The following is a 22464-nucleotide window of genomic DNA, read 5'->3' on the forward strand; positions in this document are numbered from 1 at the left end:
GCACCCCTGCTCTAGAAAGATCTCATGAACTTCCCCACTCAATCTATCAAGACCCGAGCAGTTCTATTAGATATAGGATAAGAAGCAGAGAAAGGGAGCACAACAATTTGGTCTCCTACACTTTCCATGATCTTTTTTCTGATGCATTTTTACTTTTTTCAGGTCTGATTATAACCTAGAACTTCCTGTCATTTTCCTAAAAGTCTGAACTACCCTAAACAACATTTTCTCACTGAAAACAACTTAAAGTTCGACACAGACCTCGTCGTTTCGTCAGTAAATCCACTTATATTGCCGATTCCCTTGAATTTAATAGATTTTGCAGCAAAATATCCTCACATTTTAAGTACCCCCTTCCTCTAAATTCCTTTTTCCATCCCTTTGGACCTTTAACGTTTGAACTCAGTAATCTTGAGGCTACAGTGATTGTTTTTTTCTCTACGTACCGACAGAGGACACCTGGAGTTTTCTACGTGACCCGATCAAAGCCCACCCAATCAAACACACACACATTTGGAGGCAAAGGAAGGAAGTTTTCTTTGTGCAGAAACGAACCTTTGCCCTGTGACAAACACACACCTCCAGAAGCGTGTTATAAAACAATGAGTCTCAGCTTAAAGCAACAAACAGCTGAGCGGCAGGATGCTTTCAAACAGGACGGTGATTTCTAGAAACCTGATGTTTGGTCCAACTCCGGACTGAAATATCTCGGCAATTATTCACGACATAATCATGAAATTTGGCAGAAACATTCATGGTTCCCAGAGGATAGACCGCAGAGACTTTGGTGTTTCTCTGACACTTCCTCCAGTGCCAACATATGGTTTCCAGTTTTAGTTTTTAGGGAAACGTCTTAACGATTACTCGATGGATTTACATGAAAATTGGCGCTTTATGTCACGTTGCTAAGAGCATACATCCTACCAATTTTCCTCCAAAAACAAGTCAAATATTTTACTTATCCTGTCGAAAATCTCCATATTCACGGCATTGATTGGCGTAGAAATTGGTACAGTCACTTATGTTTCCTAGAGGATAACAACTGTTGGATGTTCTTAGACTTTTTCCACTCGTGCCACAAGTTTTTGTTTGTAAAATGTAACAACTACTTGATGGATTTGCATGAAATTTGATTGGATTGGCGCAAAATTTGGTACAAGCATTCATGGTTTTCCAGAGGATGAACCCTAGTGACATTAATGATAATCTGACTTTCCCTCTAGCGCCACCATGAGATTGACCAATGGGATTTATGGTCTCAAGAACTGTGTCCGATTTCAATGAAATGAATCACATATTTTCACTTTCCCCTCAGCGTGAATTGAAATATCTTTAGTGATACTCTTACTTTGTATGTAGTGCCTTCATCAGGACAACATTTGACTAAATACTTGCTAACATAATGGCGTTCCACAGACAATGAGATATTTAGCACGTTAATATCAACACTCAGACCCTCTGTTTTAAGAACAGCCTCACAAAGTCACTATCATGACCTTAGACTAGAAAGTTTGGTCCGATAAAGAATCCTTTACAAATTAAGAGAGGATCAAAATCAGGAGGACAAAACCTAGATTACACAACACATGTTTTAAAGCATGGAGACCGCCTTGATGGAGGTCGTTGCTCTCAGACCGACCTCCAGTTGTTGAGCATAACTACAGCGTTGCTTTGTTCAATCCTTCACGCTGTAGTGTGTCAATGTGTAATGTTAAAACAGATAAAGTAATTATCGTAGGTGACTTTAATATTCATGTTGACGATGATAAAAATAGCCTTACTGTTGCATTTAACTCTATATTAGATTCTGTTGGTTTTTGTCAGAGTGTAAATAAACCAACCCACTGCTATAATCACACTCTCGACCTTGTTCTGACTTATGGTATTGAAATTGAGCAACTATTAGTCGAACCGCATAATCCTGCTTTATCCGACCATTTCTTAGTAACTTTTGAAGTACTGTTACGAGACTACAAAGCATTAGTCAAAAGCTCCTGCAGCAGAAACCTATCTGTTAGTGCTATAGCCAAATTGAAGGAAGAGATTCCACCAATACTTAACTCGATAGCATGTCTGCATGTAAGGGAGGAAACTTATACAAAATGTACACCACCCCAAATTGATCATGTTGTTGATAGTGCTACAGATGCGCTGCGAATAAAATTAGACTCTGTTGCTCCTTTGAAAAAGAAGAAAATAAAACATAGATTAGCTCCATGGCATAATGCTGAAACCCGCAAAATAAAGCAAAAGTCGAGACAACTTGAAAGGATATGGCGTTCCACTAAACTTGAAGAATCTCGTTTAATTTGTCATATTACTCTCAATGAATATAAGAAAGCACTGCGTAAAGCGAGAGCAGCCTACTACTCTTCATTAATAGATGAGAATAAGAATAATGCAAGATTTCTTTTCAGCACTGTAGCCAGGCTGACAGAAAGCCACAGCTCGATTGAGCCTTCTATTCCCATAGCACTCAGTAGTAATGATTTTATGTGCTTTTTTAACGATAAAATTGTTACTCTTAGAAACAAAATTAATGACCTCTTGCCTTTGACCAGTATAGTGATATCAACAGCTCCCGGAAACGTAAGTTCTAATATTACACTAGATAGTAAACTAGAATGCTTTTCAGCCATAAACCTTGAACAATTAAATTCAATGATTCTCTCTTCTAAACCATCAACGTGTATGTTAGACCCAATTCCAACTAAGCTGTTGAAGGAAGTTTTTCCATTAATTAGCACTTATTTATTAAATATTATGAATATGTCTTTATTATCAGGCTATGTTCCACAATCATTCAAAGTAGCAGTGATAAAACCGCTTCTTAAAAAGCACAACCTCGATCCAGAGGTTTTAGCCAACTATAGACCTATTTCTAATCTTCCGTTCCTCTCAAAAATTCTTGAGAAAGCGGTCGCAAAACAGCTGTGTGATTACTTAAAAAACAATGATTTATTTGAAGATTGTCAGTCTGGCTTTAGAACACATCATAGCACAGAGACAGCTCTGGTTAAAGTCACAAATGACATTCTAATAGCCTCTGACAAGGGACGTGTCTCTATTCTTGTTTTGCTCGATCTCAGTGCTGCATTTGATACTATCGACCATGATATCCTATTGCAAAGACTAGAGCACTTAGTTGGCATACAGGGAACTGCTTTAGGCTGGTTTAGGTCCTATCTATCTGAACGCTCTCAGTTTGTACGTGTCAATGATGAATCTTCCACTGCAAACCAAAGTTAGCCATGGAGTGCCACAGGGCTCAGTGCTCGGACCTATTTTGTTCACATTATATATGCTGCCGTTAGGCAATATTATAAGGAATCATTCTGTAAACTTTCATTGTTATGCGGATGATACTCAACTATATTTATCAATCAAGCCTGATGAAATTAATCATCTAAATAAAATTCAAGACTGCCTTAAGGACTTAAAAACGTGGATGACCTTAAACTTTTTGATGTTAAACACGACCAAAACTGAAGTTATTATACTTGGCCCGAAGAATCTACGAAACGAATTATCTAAGGATATACTAACTATGGATGACATTAATTTGGCCTCCAGTGAGACTGTAAGGAATCTTGGTGTTATATTTGATCAGGATTTATCCTTTAACACCCACATAAAATCAATTTCAAGGACCGCCTACTTCCATCTACGTAACATTGCAAAAATCAGGCATATCTTGCCTCAAAACGATGCAGAGAAACTAGTCCATGCATTTGTTACTTCAAGGCTGGATTATTGTAACTCTTTATTATCAGGGTGTACCAAGAAGTCAGTCAAGTCGCTTCAGCTGATTCAAAATGCTGCAGCTCGTGTACTAACCAGAGTTAGGAAAAGGGACCACATTACTCCTGTTCTGGCTGCCTACACTGGCTCCCTATAGAACACAGGATAGAATTTAAAATTCTTCTTCTCGCCTACAAAGCCCTTAATGGGCAGGCGCCATCTTACCTTAAATAACTCATTATACCCTACTGTCCTACTAGGGCATTGCGTTCCTAGAATGCAGGGTTGTTGGTTGTTCCTAGAGTCTCTAAAAGTACAATGGGAGCCAGAGCCTTTTCTTATCAAGCTCCACATTTGTGGAATCAGCTTCCAGTTTGTGTTCGGGCGGCAGACACCCTATCCGTTTTTAAGAGTGCGCTTAAGACCTTCATTTTTGATAAAGCTTATAGTTAGGGCTGATTAGATTCAGCCCCTAGTTTTGCTGATATAGGCTTAGTTTGTCGGGGGACACCTTACTTCTTCCTTCTCTCTGTCTATACCTGTGTACTCTCATGTTCCCATTAACCCAGCTTCCCCAAATGTCTTTCTTTTTGGTGTCTATATACGCTGGGATCCGGAGTCATGGATGATCCTGCGCTCCTCTGTCCTGGATCGCGAGCCCTGGATCTTGAGTCGTGGCTGTGGTCCTGGATCATAGGTCCTGGATGGATATCCTCGTGGATTCATCTTCCTATTATACACACATGCATTTCCAAACATTTGGACTACCTATGTTGCAAATGTATTATATTTTCAATTTACACACGGCATCTATTGCACGTCTGTCCGTCCTGGGAGAGGGATCCCTCCTCTGTTGCTCTCCCTGAGGTTTCTCCCATTTTTCCCTTTAAACTGTGGGTTTTCTTCGGAAGTTTTTCCTTGTACGATGTGAGGGTCTAAGGACAGAGGGTGTCGTATTGTCATACTGATATTTTGTACAAACTGTAAAGTCCACTGAGACAAATGTAACATTTGTGATATTGGGCTATATAAATAAACATTGATTGATTGATTAACCAACCTTCACTAAATCTAAGAGCTGGAAAACATATTCGCTTTCTTCCGAGCTCACAGAGAGGTCAAAAATATATTTATATTGGCTGCAACACAAACACCTGACTTCAGACGCTCCCTGTCGTTATGATCTGTTTTGAAACCTTTCATAATGGTGTGTTATGAACATGATCAAAGTGCAGTGTGCAGTGTGTGTGTGTGTGTGTGTGTGTGTGTGTGTGTGTGTGTGTGTGTGTGTGTGTGTGTGTGTGTGTGTGTGTGTGTGTGTGTGTGTGTGTGTGTGTGTGTGTGTGTGTGTGTGTGTGTGTGTGTGTGTGTGTGTGTGTGTGATGTACAGAGGGTGGTATTTGCCTTTTTATTGTGCAGTGTGTAATCATTGACTAAAGCTGAAGGTTCAGAGTGTTTTTATAGAAATTCAGAGCGTTCTGCCCGTGAGAGCCATGTGTGCAGCCGTACAATTATATTTACTGTCTTTTATTATTCTGCATAAAACACAATTACTTTTGAATTTTGATTAGAAAAACATCCCTCCTTTCCTCCTACGTCCTGATTGTTTTTACTATCTATACGCAACCTTTGGCATTTTTTCAGTATTTTGTAATGCTTTTTCTTTCCGGTTTGATGCCTCATTTTGTAACCCATTCTTTTATATATGTTTGTTGTTCTTAACAAAGTGGTTTCTGTCATCTTTTCTTTGGCATCCTGACTTCATTTTTGGGCAATTTCCACCAACATGTGACCATTTATAGACTCAGAGAGACATTAACAGGAGAAAGAGTACAAGTCAAAAGATGGCTGTAACATCTCTATAAATTAGTAAAGAAATAGTCCTTGGAAGGTTCCAAGGTTAAGTAAAATGTGTTTAAGGCGAGGACTTAAGGGTAAAAACAGAGGTCTTGAAAAATATCTTATCTTACATGCTAAAAGAAAAAAACGTCAAAAAAACTTGATTTCATACAAAGTTCACCGCGGAGAAACACAGAAGTGAAACTGCCGCGTCATGTTAAACAAAACATGACTTTAGAGATGAGTTAGCAATATGAGAGCAGACCGTTAGCTTAGCTTAGCACAAAGAATGGAAACAAAGGGGAACTGTTAGCATGGTACCAGCTCAGTTCTGTACGGGGATTTAGTTTAGTGTGTGTTTTAAATGACATTAACTTTTCTCACATTTCTAAACTGTTTTTGTCATTTTCTCCCTCAGTGGCCTCATGAAGCCGGGACTGAACGCCATCATGGGAGCAACAGGAAGTGGGAAATCATCGTGAGTCTGAACTGAACTTTAATATTTACTTCATATGCTAATTTAAACTTCGACAACCCGACATCTCAGAGGGACATACTGTAGTTTTCATCCAGTGGAAAGCATGTATCTGCAGCTGGTGATGAACTAAAGCAGGGGTAGGCAAGTAAGTTTGGCCTTGGGCCAATTTTTTGCTGAGCCGCAAGATGGCGGGCCAGAACATAATCAAGCCTAATTCAAGGAATTTATTTTGGTAAGAGGGCGCAGCGCCCCTGTTCCCCGGTTCAGAAAAAACTCTATCGCTGATGATCCTCCATCAACACTCTGATGCGCAGTCAGATCCGCTGATTGGTTCACTGATGATATAGGCGCCCAATCCAGAGCCTCTGGCTAGACCCGCCCAAAGGGAGGCTCGTCCTCTCTAGCCCCATTTCAGTCCCAAAGCCAGGGCTATTATCTGTATTTTAACAGATTTATCTTTTAAATTGAGGTGTTGCCTATTAATTGTTCTCTTCAAAGTTTATTTTTCTCTGAAATTGTAGGGAGGATGGTCCTCCCTTTCCTCAATGGACGAGCCTCCACTGAGTAAAGTAGAGTTATTAACTAGGTAGCAGTGTTATTTAACATACTTTTATTCTGATAAGTATTGTCAAGTTCTCTGGGTTTTGGCATTTATTTGAGTGTTTGCACATTTGAGAGGCTTGAGGGGCAACAGAGGACGCATGGACAACTCGAATCCTTTTTCCTTTTCTTTATTTCAACTTTTCAAGGACACATTAGGATTCTTTCAGGTTGAAAACCTTTAAAAAATACCAAAGGACAAAATAAATCAATTACAGCAGTTTTGCTTTGCAATTTAATATATTATAACCTAAATTAATCAGTAACCAAGTATTTTACTCAAACTCAATGTATTTAATAGTTAAATAAGTACTTTAATTGACCTGGTTCCCCACAACCACACATTTGCCATATGTGACCCGCTCTATCGAAATCAGTCGAAAGTCGCAACGGCTCATTTCAAAATAAACGTGGATTTGCGTAAAAAAAATAGTTTTTCGGGGTTCGGGTGTTTTGTTTGATTTTAAATAAACAAAGTCTTGGATTTCAGAATATGAAATTTTTATTTCCAAAATCACACAATAAATACATGTTTGAAGCTTGTAAAAGGAAGATGACAGCTCTCCCTCGCCACTCTGCTCTTCCACAGCGCCGCTTCCCCTCCCTCCGCTGACATTATGAATGTAAGCGGATATGTCGGGACAGAATTTATTTTACCGGACAAAATTTGAAACTCACCGGTCATGTTTCAATAATAATAATAAGAATTGTGTAGCAGAGTTTCCGTTAGCAGGTAATCTGCTGATGTTTAAAACTCAGTTAATGGGGCTCATTTTTATATTGCTTCAGTTTATAATCGTTACAGATCGAAAAGTTCAGATTAATTTTTCAATAAATGATTCCACAAACAACAAAAAACATAAGTATTACATTCAAACAAAGTACTTGTAGATGAAGACGTACATTATTCAAAAGTTTACATTGAAGGGATAGTGGAAATCCGCGAATTTTGGGTTTAACTTATGTATTTTTATTAAAAAATAAGCATAATAAACAATTTTTTTTAATTTCATCCGCCTAGTTTCATTTTATTTTCAATTTTACTGCGCCCTCTCAATGAAACGAAATACTTCGGGAATCGTCGGGAATCTTCGGGTGATGACGAGAGCATAGGAAGACGGGCACAAACAATGGCGGACATTCAATAGCATTTGCATGTGAATAGCCGACCTTTATTATGGTGAATAGATGTGTTTTGTATGGCTGTAGGGCGACAGAAAAATTCTACGTGACACAACGACATTGGATTAACCTTGAGATGCGTTTTTATTCCGTTGAACACAACTTTTGATCACAAATCAAAAAAGGTAAGACGTAATTATTGTAATATTTTTGGAACCGGATGTTGTTTACTTTCTCTTTTCTGGCTGATAGCTCCAGGAATTCGAGGTCTTACAGTGATGACATTACATGTGTGGAATCTGTGGAGTCTCAGCTTTAAATCGTATATCTTGTTTGTGCAGTTAAGATAGTAATAAGGGCATTTCCTACAAGTGTGTTGTGTGTAAAAAAGCGTTAGCATTAGTTAGCATTGTTTCGCTCAATGCTAATTCAAAGGCTTGGTATTACTCTTGTGTTTTTTCTAGCTAACAATTGTTCTTATTGTCAGTTAGCGGAGTTTCTTACCTTTAAAAGGGTATGAAACATTAATAGTTTCATAAATGTTAAGAAGCCCTGAGACATGTGAGAGAAAAAAAACAGTGGGAGGGGTGCACTGGGGGGACCTTCGGGCTTAACTGGTTAACAATGATTAATATTTGTAAAGGCTACAGGTGATCTTAAGATGCGTGAGCTATGCTTAGGGACCTACCAGTCAAGATTATTTGTGCGTAGGGGTGCATCATCTGGCGCCTGGTCCTGGTCATCCTCGCCATTGCCCATGCCGTGAACCATCACCTCGGGCTCGGGCTCGAACAAATAAGGACGTAATGGTCCATCGTCTGGCTCAATATTGTCACCATCGTCGCTTACTGAACCGGATTCAGATTCAGTTCCTAAAACGACATTTACGTAGGAAAGCCGAGAGGATGTTTCTGACTCGCTATCATCACTGGATACCTCGTACAATCCTTCTTCTTTGTCTGGTATATTTGCCCTTCCACGTTCATTCTGCATAGACGCCATGGTTTGTTATCGTATCGTCTTCCTAAGTTTTCGTCACTTCCGGTTTGGCTGAGTCGAACATTTCGTTTCTAAAAAACTTCGGGGAAGCTGCAATAAAGTGCTTCTAACATGCGTAAGGCAATTATTATATTTTTTTAATCAGGTGTGATTGTTTTGGTACGTAATTATGCTTGTATATAAGTTAAAACGAAACTATTTGAGGTTCCATTTCTACTATCCCTTTAACTTTGAATAATAACACGGGAGAAACGGATGCTCTCTTTTCCCCTCTCCCTCCCTCTCTCTCCTGACAGCCTGTCAGTTTCTCATGCAGCTCGCTAAACAGTGGGCGGGGCTTCAGATTATGCAGAGCTGCTTGTCTCCGTCAGACTCAGCAGCTGATCTGATCTCTCTCTCGGGTCCGGTTATACTTCACTCGCGTTTATGACCATATCGATCAGATCCGGCTCTCCTGATCGACCTTTATAGAGAGCACCGATCAAACTATTAAGAGTGAATATCGATCGGCGGCTAACGGAAACCCTGATGTGCGACTGTGGTCCTATGTTGTAAAAAAAAAAAAAAAAAAAATCTCAAAATAATATTTTATTTTTGATTCTCAAAATTACGGGCCAAATATTATTGCTGGCGGGCCAACAATGGCCCGCGGGCCGCCTGTTGCCGACCCATGAACTAAAGGATAATGTGTTCCTTTACATGGTAGCGAAGCTATTTTTATTATTCAAATTAATGAATAATTACTGCAAGACATTTGTAAAATAACATATAACTAAAATATGGGAAGAATTATCCAGAAAATGTCTTAAAATAATTGACAAAAATATCAGAAAATAATGTGAAAAGTAAAAATACAAATTATTATTAAAATATGTGAAACGTTGTATGAGTGTGAAATGTGTTAAATATCCCAAAAACTATGAGTAAAATATATTTAAAAAATAAGCAAAAAATATGTGAAAAATTCCAAAAAGAATGATCCAAAATACAAGAAGAACTGTTTGTTAAACAAATAAAATATGTGTCCAATCAGCCCTCTAACTTGAATCTCCCTACATCAGGTTTCTGGACGTGTTGGCGGCGAGGAAGGACCCGGCCGGGCTCTCCGGAGAGGTTCTGATCGACGGAGCTCACCAGCCTCCAAACTTCAAGTGTCTGTCGGGATACGTGGTGCAGGTGAGAGGAGGTCAGACAGGAAGTAGAACTGCAAGAGCCAATCAGGCGTCTACAAACATTCATGGTTTCCAGAGGATGAACCCTGGTGACATTAATGATAATCTGACTTTCCCTCTAGCGCCACCATGAGAGTGACCAATGGGATTTATGGTGAAATGTCTCGAGAACTGTGTCCGTGCAATTTCAATGAAATGAATTACTGATGTGCACTTTCCCCTCGGCATGAATTGAAATGACTTTAGTGATACTATTACTTTTTATTTAGTGCCTCCTCTCCTCTCTCCTCTCTCCTCTCCTCTCTCCTCTCCTCTCCTCTCCTCTCCTCTCCTCTCCTCTCCTCTCCTCTCCCTCTCCTCTCCTCTCCTCTCCTCTCCTCTCCTCTCCTCTCATCTTCTCTTCTCTTAACAGCGGGGTTAACAGGGTTTGTTGTAGTTCTGGTTCTGATCATTCTTCATGTTCTCCATGTTTCTTCTTCACGTTCTTCTTCATGTTCTCCATGTTTCTTCTTCACGTTCTTCTCCATGCTTCTTCAGGACGACGTGGTGATGGGTACTCTGACCGTCAGAGAGAACTTCACCTTCTCGGCGGCGCTCCGGCTGCCGGCCTCCGTCTCTCAGGAGGAGAAGGAGCAGAAAGTGGAGAAGCTGATCCAGGAGCTGGGGCTCGGACGGGTGGCCGACTCCAGGGTGAGGAGGGGGGGAAGAGGAGGAGGAGGAGGAGGAAGAGGAGGAGGAGGAGGAGGAGGAGGAGGAGGAGGAGGAGGAGGAGGAGGATGGAGGAGGAGGAGAGGAGGAGGAGGAGGAGGAGGAGGAGGAGGAGGAGGAGGGGGGGAAGTACAATCAAAAAATAAACAAATGCAGAAAGCTAGTAATGGGAACATATGTGGTCATTTTAAATGCCAAACAAAACTAAGAATGATATAAATGATCCCTCCAAATCTACAGGGAAAATCCTGATTAAGTTATGAGACCAAATCTACCACATTTATGGGAAACACCCTTTTTAACTATTCTTGGATCAAATATGAGATATTCACCGAGACTCAGTCGAACATTTATGGGGAAAAAACCGTAATATTCTCAGAGATAAAGTGGTTAGTTTACGAGAACTAAAATCACATATTTAAAAATACCCTCTGAGATTAAAACTGTGTGTGTGTGTGTGTGTGTGTGTGTGTGTGTGTGGTGTGTGTGGCTGTGTGTGTGGGTGTGGTGTGTGTGTGTGTGTGTGTGTGTGTGTGTGTGTGTGTGTGTGTGTGTGTGTGTGTGTGTGTGTGTGTGTGTGTGTGTGGTGTGTGTGTGTGTGTGTGTGTGTGTGTGTGTGTGTATGTGTGTGTGTGTGTAGGTGGGCACTCAGCTGATCCGGGGTATTTCGGGGGGGAGAGAGGAAGAGGACGAACATCGGCATGGAGCTGATCATCGACCCCCCCGTCCTCTTCCTGGACGAACCCACTACTGGGCTGGATGCTAGCACCGCTAACTCTGTACTGCTGCTGCTGAAGAGGTAACACACACACACACACACACACACACACACACACACATACACATTACATTACATTGCATTTTGCTGACGCTTTTATCCAAAGCGACTTACAATAAGTACATTCGACCAGGAAGACACAACCTTGAAGAAAACAGAATCATAAAGTACATCAGGTTTCATAGAGCCAAACATTTCAAGTGCTACTCAACTGGCTTTAGATAAGCCAGTCCTTTATTAGTATATAAGTGCTTTGTTAATAGTTCTATCGCTCGAAGTGGAGTCGAAAGAGATGAGTTTTCAGTCTGGAAGGTGTGCAAGCTTTCTGCTGTCCTGATGTCAATGGGGAGCTCATTCCACCATTTTGGAACTTGGGTCCCCCTCGCAGCGAGGGCGCAGCGAGTCGTTTGGCTGATGCAGAGCGTAGTGCACGCGCTGGGGTGTACGGTTTAACCATGTCCTGGATGTAGGAAGGGCCAGATCCATTCGCAGCATGGTACGCAAGTACCATTGTCTTGAAGTGGATTCTAGCAGTTACCGGAAGCCAGTGAAGGGAGCGGAGGAGCGGAGTGGTGTGGGAACATTTAGGAAGGTTGAACACCAGACGAGCCGCTGCATTCTGGATGAGCTGCAGAGGTCGGATGGCACATGCAGGTAGACCAGCCAGGAGGGAGTTGCAGTAGTCTAGGCGTGAGATGACGAGAGCCTGGACCAGAACCTGCGTCGCTTTCTGGGTCAGCTGGGGACGTATCTTCCTGATGTTGTAAAGCGTGTATCTGCAGCAACGGGTTGTAGCAGCTATGTTTACGGTGAAGGACAGGTTGTTATCTAGGGTCACAGCCAGATTCCAGATACACACACACACGTACGTACGTACGTACGTACGTACGTACGTACGTACACACACACACACAGCAATTATGGTGGTAATTTGGAGTAAAAACACACAACTTTTCCAAGTAAAAAATGTAAAAACAGTGACTTTCATCTCAGATTCACTTCTCCTGGTTTTTACCCCTGTTTCCCAAAAAGGCTTTCATTCAGCTTCGTACTGTGTCTGTGACCAGGTAGGAACCTTTCTTCCGCTCTTGTTTCTGCAGGATGGCTAACAGCGGGCGCACCATCATCCTCTCCATCCACCAGCCCAGATACTCAATCTACCGTCTGTTCGACAGCCTCACGCTGCTGGTGCACGGGAAACAGGTCTATATACTGTGTTTAGCTCATGTTCTACCTCCTTGCTTCACTTTGCTCTACTTTGTCTCACTTTTGGTCAATCTGGTTTATCTTTCTTTTCTGCCTATTTTATTATTCTCTTAAATCACATCAGCTTCTATAATATTCTACGTAGTGAAATGAATGAACACATGAACTCGTTCCTCTCTAAAGGTGTACCACGGCTCGGCTCAGACCGCTCTGGACTACTTCTCTGAAATCGGTAGGCAGGTCAAAAGAAATCCAAAGTAACCGAAAACATGAAAGAGAGGAAGTGAACTACATGTGATTGTGTTTGGAACTACATTTCCCAGGGTACACCTGTGAGCCCCACAACAACCCGGCTGACTTCTTCCTGGACATCATCAACGGAGACTCCAGCGCTGCGGCTCTGGCCCAGAACAACAGAGAAGGTGTGTGTGTGTGTGGGGGGGGTCTCTCGGTGTGTGTCGGTGTGTGTGTGTGCGTGTGCGTGTGCGTGTGTGTGTGTGTGTGTGGGGGGGGGGGGGGTCTCTCGGTATGTGTCGGTGTGTGTGTGTGGAAATATAAATACACTTTTGTTGTATTTCCTTGTGATGATTATTTTTTGTTTCCTCCAGACTCTGACGTGTCGTCCTCGTCGATGCAGGGGATTGAAGATAATCTGGTGCAGGAATACAGGAAGTGCAGTCAATACAGAGAGACCAGAGCAGAGCTGGGTACACACGCACACACACACACACACACACACACACACACACACACACACACACACACACACACACACACACACACACACACACGGAATCTACTGTGGAATTAAATCTGACAATTCATAATCAACCCAATTAACACTGACCTCCCCCTCTCCCTTTAGAGAGGATAACGGAGGGTAAGAAGTCTTCCTCCTCTTCCTCTCGCTCCAGAACCATCACCTATAAGACCGGTTTCTTCACTCAGTTCAGATGGGTTCTCAAGAGAACCTTCCAGAACCTCCTGTTGAACCCGCAGACCTCCTTCGCTCAGGTAACACATATAGATTTAAAATAGAAATAGAATATAATCTAAATATATATGTATTTTTGTATGCAGTTGCAACATCAATGAAGTACTTCTTATCTTATCTTCTTAAACGGTCTCATAACGGCCAAACGTGTGGTTTGAGCAGCACCTGGTGGCCGCTTGAGGAACTGCAGCCTCAGATACACACTGTTTTTTTTGTTTAAAATGCTACTTTTTAAATATTTTTCACCACTTTTTCTGAGTTTCACTGCCTTTACAATTCCACCAAAGACAATAACAATCATTAAAATGTAATCAACTAGATTTAAAAGCAATAAAAACAGTAATAATGGCAAAATAAATGATGATACAAGTGAATAGAAAAATGTAAATGCATAAAACCATTTTTTTTTTTTTAAAGAAGCCTGGCTTTTATCAGAGCTTTAACTACAGGATTAATTGATTTCTTATTTATATAAATTATGTATCTATTAATTGATCCATTATCTCTCTATTTTGCTCCTCAGATAGGAGTCACTCTGTTCCTCGCTCTGATCGTCGGATTCATTTTCTTCGGAGTGAAGAACGATGCGAGTGGACTTCAGAACAGGTAGCTATACTGTGTTTATATTAGTAAATAATATATACGTATAACGTGCTGGATTACAGTAAATATATGTTGTGTTTCAGGATGGGCGCCCTCTTCTTCGTGACAATAAATCAGTGTTTCAGCTCGCTGTCGTCTGCAGAGCTCTTCATCGCAGAGAGGAAACTTTTCATGTGAGTCTAAACACATCCTTTCCTCAAGTAGAAGTACAGATACTCATGTTTAAAAATACTTTGGTGAAAGTAGAAGTACTGACTAAACTTCTTTACTCAAGTCAAAGTAAAGAGGCTTTGAAATGTACTTCAGTAAAAAGTACCCATAACTAGCAGCTGCTTTAAAGAGTACCTGACCTCCCTTTATATTAATAGAACAATAATGTCATTGTTAGCTAATGAATGTTTCCATGCTGAACAACGGCAACATGACAACGTTTCCATTGGTCCCTCTTCTTTAGAGAAGACCAGGAAATGATGGATACACGGATCGTGTTCAAATCAATAGGCACGCAATGACTAAAGAATAATGATCACGCACCAAACACACATTCAGACTAAAGGAACCAGCTGTTTGGAAAATGAGAGAAGTAGAAAGTACAGGTATTTGTGTTCAATATGTAAGAAGTAGAAAGTACAGGTATTTGGGTTCAACATGTAAGAAGTAGAAAGTACAGGTATTTGTGTTCAACATGTAAGAAGTAGAAAGTACAAGTATTTGTGTTCAACATGTAAGAAGTAGAAAGTACAGGTTTTTGGGTTCAACGTGTAAGAAGTAGAAAGTACAAGTATTTGTGTTCAACATGTAAGAAGTAGAAAGTACAAGTATTTGTGTTCAACATGTAAGAAGTAGAAAGTACAGGTTTTTGGGTTCAACATGTAAGAAGTAGAAAGTACAGGTATTTGGGTTCAACATGTGAGAAGTAGAAAGTACAGGTATTTGTGTTCAATATGTAAGAAGTAGAAAGTACAGGTATTTGGGTTCAACATGTGAGAAGTAGAAAGTACAGGTATTTGTGTAAGTAAAAAGTCGTCAGAAAAATAAGTCGTGGAGTAAAGTACTGATACCAGAAAAATGTACTTAAAGGTGGGGTAGGTAATTCACTTCAGAAACACTTTTTGTTATATTCCATGGAATGCTCTTAACATCCCGATAGCAATCCATCCATCCATCCATCCATCCATCTTCTCTCGCTTATCCGCGGTCGGGTCGCGGGGGTAGCAGTTCCAGCAGAGAGCCCCAAACTTTCTTTTCCCTGGCGACATCAACCAGCTCTGACTGGGGGATCCCAAGGCGCTCCCAGGCCAGTTAAGAGATATAATCCCTCCACCTGGTCCTAGGTCTACCCCTTGGTCTCTTCCCAGCTGGACGTGCCTGGAACACCTCCCTAGGGAGGCGCCCAGGTGGCATCCTAACTAGGTGCCCGAACCACCTCAACTGGCTCCTTTCGACGCGAAGGAGGAGCGGCTCAACTCCGAGTCCCTACCAGATGACCGAACTTCTCACCTTATCCCTAAGGGAGACACCAGCCACCCTGCGGAGAAAACCCATCTCGGCCGCTTGTATCCGCGATCTCGTTCTTTCGGTCATGACCCATCCTTCATGACCATAGGTGAGGGTAGGAACGAAAATGGCCCGGTAGACAGAGAGCTTTGCCTTCTGGCTCAGCTCCCTTTTCGTCACAAAGGTGCGGTAAAGCGACTGCAGTACCGCTCCCGCTGCTCCGATTCTCCGGCCCATCTCACGCTCCATTGTTCCCTCACATTCCTCCAGAGTCAGAAAAAGTCAAAGTTAACTTTTGGAAGAACCATAGAAAATGGGTGAAAATGGAAAAAATGTATCCGAAAATAATGCCTCATATGCGGGTAGAGTCTCCTCAAACTCCCCTTACATTCCTCCAGTGGCCAGTTCAAAAACTTAAAGTTTGGTAAGAACCATGATTGGGGATCCTACAGGCAACAATTGTATCCGAGCCAAAGCACTCATGTAGCGGATACATTCCTCCATGATGTGAAACAGCCGTTTTTTTTTCTAAGTGCTCTCAAAAACCTGGTTTCCGATTTCGTGCAGATGGTAGCTTGGAAAAGATGAATGCATTTTTTCGACGGAGGAAGGGAGGTCTCGATTCCCCTCTCCGTTGTAAAATGCAACGGGGGAGTGGAAAAGTGTCCGGGGCTTCCGCCGGAAGCGCCGAAGACTTGAGCTTTTTGGAGCCCCTCCTCCGTTGGCACTTAGCCGTTTTTTCGAGAATTTTTTTAAACTTCATTTTTGATTATTTTAAGATATAATTGACCGTTTTCTTTACTTTTTTTTGCTTTCCACGGGTGGGCGCGCATGGCAGGCCACCTATGAGCTCCAAAATTCGGCCTGGAACCTCCGGGAATTGTGGGCTAAGCTCCATAAACTGACAAAGTCACCCAGAAATGTCACTTTAATAGCCCAAAAATATATAATACAAATACATTTAAATAGTAAAAGCTACAATTGTGCTCCTAATTACCCGCAATTTGATTTATTGCGCCATGCCCCATGATAGTGAATAAAAATCATTTTCATGGGAAAAAGTGTTAAAATGCCTGATTAATATGTTTGTAATGCTGGCACTGCTGTGTCAGCTTCGTGGACCCCAATTTAGCAGGACATGTCCATGATATTGACAAACATATTTATATACAGAATGATGATTATTTTATCCTCAGATCAGTGCTTTTATGCGGGTATCACTGCTGTTAGCAGGGTGTCAGCTTCGTGGACCCCAATTTAGCAGGACATGTCCATGATATTGACAAACATATTTATATACAGAATGATCAATCTCAATCTCAATCTTTATTTATTTATATAGCACATTTAAAACAACCTTCAGTTGACCAAAGTAACTACAATATTAAATAACACAATGGGAGTACAATAATAAAACAATAATTAAAAACATAATAAAAAAGCACAATAACTAGAAAAATATAACAAATAAATAAATAAAAAACACATACAAATATAAAAATGTAATGTTCAACTAGTATTAAAGCCAGTGCAAAGAGGTGAGTTTTTAGCTGAGATTTAAAAAGTTCAATAGACTCAGCAGTCCGGATATGTGCTGGGAGGCTGTTCCACAGTCTGGGAGCTGCAACACTGAAAGCCCCTCTGGTTTTTTTCCTGCTCCGAGGAACCACCAACATATTCTGCTGAGCTGAGTGCAATGCTCTAGCTGGAGCATGGCGGTGCAACAACTCAGACAGGTAATGTGGTGCCAGTCCATGCAATGATTTAAAAACAACAAGTAAGTACTTGAACTGGATCCTGTAACTGACAGGAAGCCAATGAAGGTCTGCCAAAACGGGTGTGATGTGGTCATAACGTCTCTTCCCAGTAAGAAGGCGTGCAGCCGCATTTTGGACCAGCTGCAGGCGACGGACATTTGTCAACACCAATATAGAGGGAGTTACAATAGTCTAAACGAGACGTTATAAATAAGTGGATTAGCTGTTCAAATTTCTTACTAGGAAGATAGGCTTTTACCTTCCCCAGAAGCCGCAGCTGGAAGAAGCTTGTCTTGACAACTGAGCTTATCTGTTTATCAAATTTAAAACAGTTGTCAAAGATGACTCCAAGATTTCTGACAGAGGGACGGCTGTAGGAGGCTAAGGGGCCGAGTACACTATTAAAGCCATCCAGGAGTTCAGACTGTCCAAATATTATAATCTCTGTCTTGTTTTCGTTAAGAGTCAATAAGTTAATTTCCATCCATGATTTTATGTCTTTCAGACAGCTAAACAAGGTACTCCTTATTTGCTTTTATAGACAGGTATACCTGCAGATCATCTGCAAAGCAATGGTAAGAAATGTTATGCTTTTTAAAAATTGACCCCAGAGGTAGTAAATACAGACTGAACAAAATGGGGCCTAGGATAGAGCCTTGTGGGACCCCATATGCTTGTGGGGCTGCAGCTGAACAATACTGGCCAAGATGCACAGAAAAGGTCCTTTCTGACAGATAGGATTGAAACCATTTTAGGACGTTACCTTTAAGGCGTGATAAAATAATTTGGTGGTCAATGGTGTCAAAAGCAGCAGACAAATCTAAAAGCACAAGCACAGCAGAATTCCCAGAATCAGCAGTTAAAAGAAGATCATTCAAAACTCTTAGAAGAGCAGTTTCTGTGCTGTGGCGTGATTTAAAACCAGACTGAAACTTCTCTGATATGCAGTTTAAAACAAGGTGTGACTGCAGTTGCGCTAAAACCACTTTCTCTAGGACTTTAGACAGGAAGGGAAGCTTAGAAATAGGTCTAAAGTTGGAGAGAACAGAATGATAAAGGTTCTGTTTTTTTATAAGAGGCTGCACTACAGCGTGTTTAAAAAAGGTTGGAACGTAGCCTGAGGCGAGAGAGATATTTATCAAAGTTAAAATATATGACCCAATAGTATTAAAAACGTCTGGGAGGAATACTGTCCAAGGGCTATTGTGATGGCTTCAATTTTTTAACCACATCAGATAACTCGGACAGTGAAACCAGGTCAAACTGCTCGAAGACAGCTGAGCACACAGGAGACACTGCTGGGTCTAAAGTGAGAGGAGGAGGTGAAGATCTGATGGCCAAGACTTTATCATTAAAAAATGAAATGATGATTATTTTACCCTCGGATCAGTGCTTTTATGCGGGTATCACTGCTGTTAGCAGGGTGTCAGCTTAGTGGACCCCAATTTAGTAGGACATGTCCATGATATTGACAAACATATTTATATACAGAATGATGATTATTTTACCCTCAGATCAGTGCTTTTATGCGGGTATCACTGCTGTTAGCAGGGTGATGATTTCTGAACATACCCAAACATTAGCAACGTTACAGGGCATACACACTTGATATAGGGACACTCGGGGTCGTTTGGACCACATCCACAAGGTTTGGGGGAAAAAGACACATTTTCTCCAAAATTGTCAATTTTGAGAAAAATGGACAGAATGAACAGACAAAGACCATATTTTGACCAAATTGAAACAAATGTACACGAGATGGACACCAGTGTCCATGGGGTGGACACAGACACATGCATAGAGCACCCCCAAGTGTTGAATGTGTGTAAGTACAGTTGGTCAAATTTGTCCTGTCGGTGGCAGGGACTTTGCATTTGAAGTTGACGTCACATTTCCATTGTGCGGACATTTGTACATTTGAAGGACAAGTCCCATGTTAACTCTGTCCATAAGGCAGACCTTTCCCTTACTCAAGAACAAGACCCCGAGATACTTGAACTCCTTCACTTGGGGTAAGGACTCATTCCCTACTTGGAGCGGACAGTCCATCGGTTTCCTGCTGAGAACCATGGCCTCAGATTTGGAGGTGCTGATCCTCATCCCAGCCGCTTCACACTCGGTTGCGAACCGATCCAGTGAGTGCTGAAGGTCGCAGACCGATGAAGCCATTAGAACCACATCATCTGCAAAAAGCAGTGGTGCAATCCTTAGTCCACCGAACTGCAGACCCCCTCCCCCATGACTATGCCTCGAAATCCGATCCATGTATATTACAAACAGGATTGGTGACAAAGCGCAGCCCTGGCGGAGGCCAACCCTCACCGGAAATGGGTCCGACTTACTGCCGAGGACCCGGACACAGCTCTCGCTTTGGGAGTACAGAGATTGGATGGCCCTGAGTAGAGACCCCCTCACCCCATACTCCCGCACCACCTCCCACAGTAACTCCCTGGGAACTCGGTCATACGCCTTCTCCAAGTCTACAAAACACATGTAGACCGGATAAGCGTACTCCCAGGCCCCCTCCAGGATCCTTGCGAGAGTAAAAAGCTGATCCGTCGTTCCACGACCAGGACGGAATCCGCATTGTTCCTCCTCAATCTGAGGTTCGACAATCGGCCTGACCCTCCTTTCGAGTACCTTAGAGCAAACTTTCCCGGGGAGGCTGAGTAGTGTGATGCCTCTGTAATTGGCACAGACCCTCTGATCCCCCTTTTTAAAAAGGGGAACCACCACCCCGGTCTGCCACTCCTTCGGTACTGTTTCCGACTTCCACGCAACGTTGATGAGACGTGTCAACCATGGCAGTCCCTCAACACCCAGAGCCTTCAGCATTTCTGGGCGGATCTCATCCACCCTCGGGGCTTTGCCACTGTGGAGTTGTTTGACGACCTCAGTGACCTCCCCCCGGGAGATTGGTGTTGATCCCCCGTCATAATCCAGCTCTGCCTCTAACATAGAGGGCGGAGTTGTCGGGTTCAGGAGTTCCTCAAAGTGTTCCTTCCAACGCCCTAACACTCCATCAGTTGAGGTCAACAACGTCCCATCCTTACTGTACACAGCTTGGATGGTTCCCTGCTTCCCCCTCTTGAGGTGTCGGACAGTTTTCCAGAACAACTTTGGTGCCGCCCGAAAGTCCTTCTCCATGTCTTCTCCGAACTTCTCCCATACCCGCTGCTTTGCCTCGGCCACGGATGAGGCTGCTGCCCTTCGGGCCTGTCGGTACCTTGCAACTGCCTCGGGAGTCCCCCGGGATAACAAATCCCTGAAGGCCTCCTTCTTCAGTCGGACGGCTTCCCTGACCACCGGTGTCCACCAGGAGGTTCGAGGGTTAGCGCCCCTTGAGGCACCTAGGACCTTGAGACCACAGCTCCCCACCTACGGCTTTGGCAATAGAGGCTTTGAACACCAACCACTCTGGTTCAATGTCCCCAACCTCCACAGGAATACCCGAAAAGCTCCGCCGGAGGTGTGAGTTGAAGGCCTCCTGAACTTGGGCCTCCTCCAGACGTTCCCAGTTCACCCGAACTACACGTTTGGGCTTAACAGGTCTATCCAGAGGCTTCCCCCGCCACTCGACCCAACTCACCACCAGATGGTGATCAGTTGACTACTCCGCCCCTCTCTTTACCCGAGTGTCCAAAACATACGGCCTCAGTTCCGATGATACGATAACGAAATCGATCATGGACCTTCTGCCTAGGGTGCTCTGGTACCACGTACACTTATGAGCATCCTTATGTTCGAACATAGTGTTTGTTATGGCCAATCCATGACTAGCACAGAAGTCCAGTAACAAACCACCACTCCGGTTCAGATCAGGGGGGCCGTTCCTCCCAATCACGCCCCTCCAAGTGTCTCCATCATTGCCCACATGTGTGTTGAAGTCTCCCAGCAAGATTAAAGAGTCCCCTTCAGGAGCCCCATACAGGACTCTTTCCAGGGTCTCCAAGAAGGCCGTATACTCTGAACTGCTGTTTGGTGCATAAGCACACACAACAGTCAGAGTTTTCCCCCCCCCCATAACCCGCAGGCGTAGGGAGGCGACCCTCTCGTCCACTGGGGTAAACTCTAACAACGAAGCACCCAACCGGGGACTTGTGAGTGGCAAGCCCGGCCACCAGACGCTCGCCGACGTGTCCTCCTTCTGGGCCTGGCTCCAGAAGGGGACCCCGGGCTTCCTCCGGGCCGGGTATCCTCACTTCTTGTTTTTTCTTTCATGAGGTCTTTTGAATAGCAATGAATATCTTAAGTGCTTTGACAAAAAATCCATAAAAAAATGTCATCAGTGGAAGCCGTGGCGCTGTAAAAAGCATGACCAGTCATCTGAGCCGGCCCGGCTAAAGTAACTGGATGGCCTACCTGCCTGTCAGCCTTCCATCTGTGCACAAACTTATCTTGTGCCCTCATTGGTCATGTGCGCGTTCGTGTGTTGGAGGAGGGGCTCTGTAAGGAAGTGGCAGCTCTGTAAGGAAGTGGCAGCTCTGTAAGGAAGTGGCAGATTTTTTCCGGCTGTGTATTTTCAAATTCTAGCGCACTCGAGCTGGTTTCTCCAAAATGACCTACCCCACCTTTAAGTACAGTAACAAAGTATTTGTACTCCACTACTTCCCACCTCTGGACATAACAGACGGGGATTTATATTTAAATGTTCCTGTTAATAACCCTCTGTGTGTGTTTTCCTCCTCAGTCACGAGTACATCAGCGGGTATTACCGTGTGTCGGTGTACTTCCTGTGTAAGATGCTGTCAGACATCATCGCTCTGAGGACGATCCCTGCCATCGTGTTCAGCTGCGTCTCCTACTTCATGATCGGTGCGTCCAACACACACACTCAGCTTTAAATATACCCAAACTATTCATTAACTATTTTAATATTTGAGTTTTTAATGTCGTGATTTATGACACCTTCTCAAGGTCCCGAAAGGTAATTACTTTTTTAATTGTATGTCAAATTAATTTGGGATGTT

General features: G+C 42.7%; 1 protein-coding gene across 1 annotated transcript in view; it reads left to right on the forward strand.

Moving 5' to 3' along the window:
• LOC117540548 (broad substrate specificity ATP-binding cassette transporter ABCG2-like) overlaps positions 1 to 22464 on the forward strand; it is a 37867-nt gene that overhangs the window by 11686 nt on the left and 3717 nt on the right. The window contains 13 exon segments of the mRNA XM_034207294.1: positions 5999 to 6058; positions 9841 to 9955; positions 10489 to 10641; positions 11300 to 11329; positions 11331 to 11458; positions 12538 to 12640; positions 12827 to 12875; positions 12967 to 13065; positions 13252 to 13350; positions 13509 to 13657; positions 14161 to 14243; positions 14324 to 14413; positions 22185 to 22309. Of these exon segments, the coding sequence (XP_034063185.1) occupies positions 5999 to 6058; positions 9841 to 9955; positions 10489 to 10641; positions 11300 to 11329; positions 11331 to 11458; positions 12538 to 12640; positions 12827 to 12875; positions 12967 to 13065; positions 13252 to 13350; positions 13509 to 13657; positions 14161 to 14243; positions 14324 to 14413; positions 22185 to 22309 (1283 nt within the window).

The sequence above is a fragment of the Gymnodraco acuticeps genome, unplaced genomic scaffold, assembly GCF_902827175.1.
Source record: "Gymnodraco acuticeps unplaced genomic scaffold, fGymAcu1.1, whole genome shotgun sequence".
NCBI lineage: Eukaryota > Metazoa > Chordata > Actinopteri > Perciformes > Bathydraconidae > Gymnodraco > Gymnodraco acuticeps.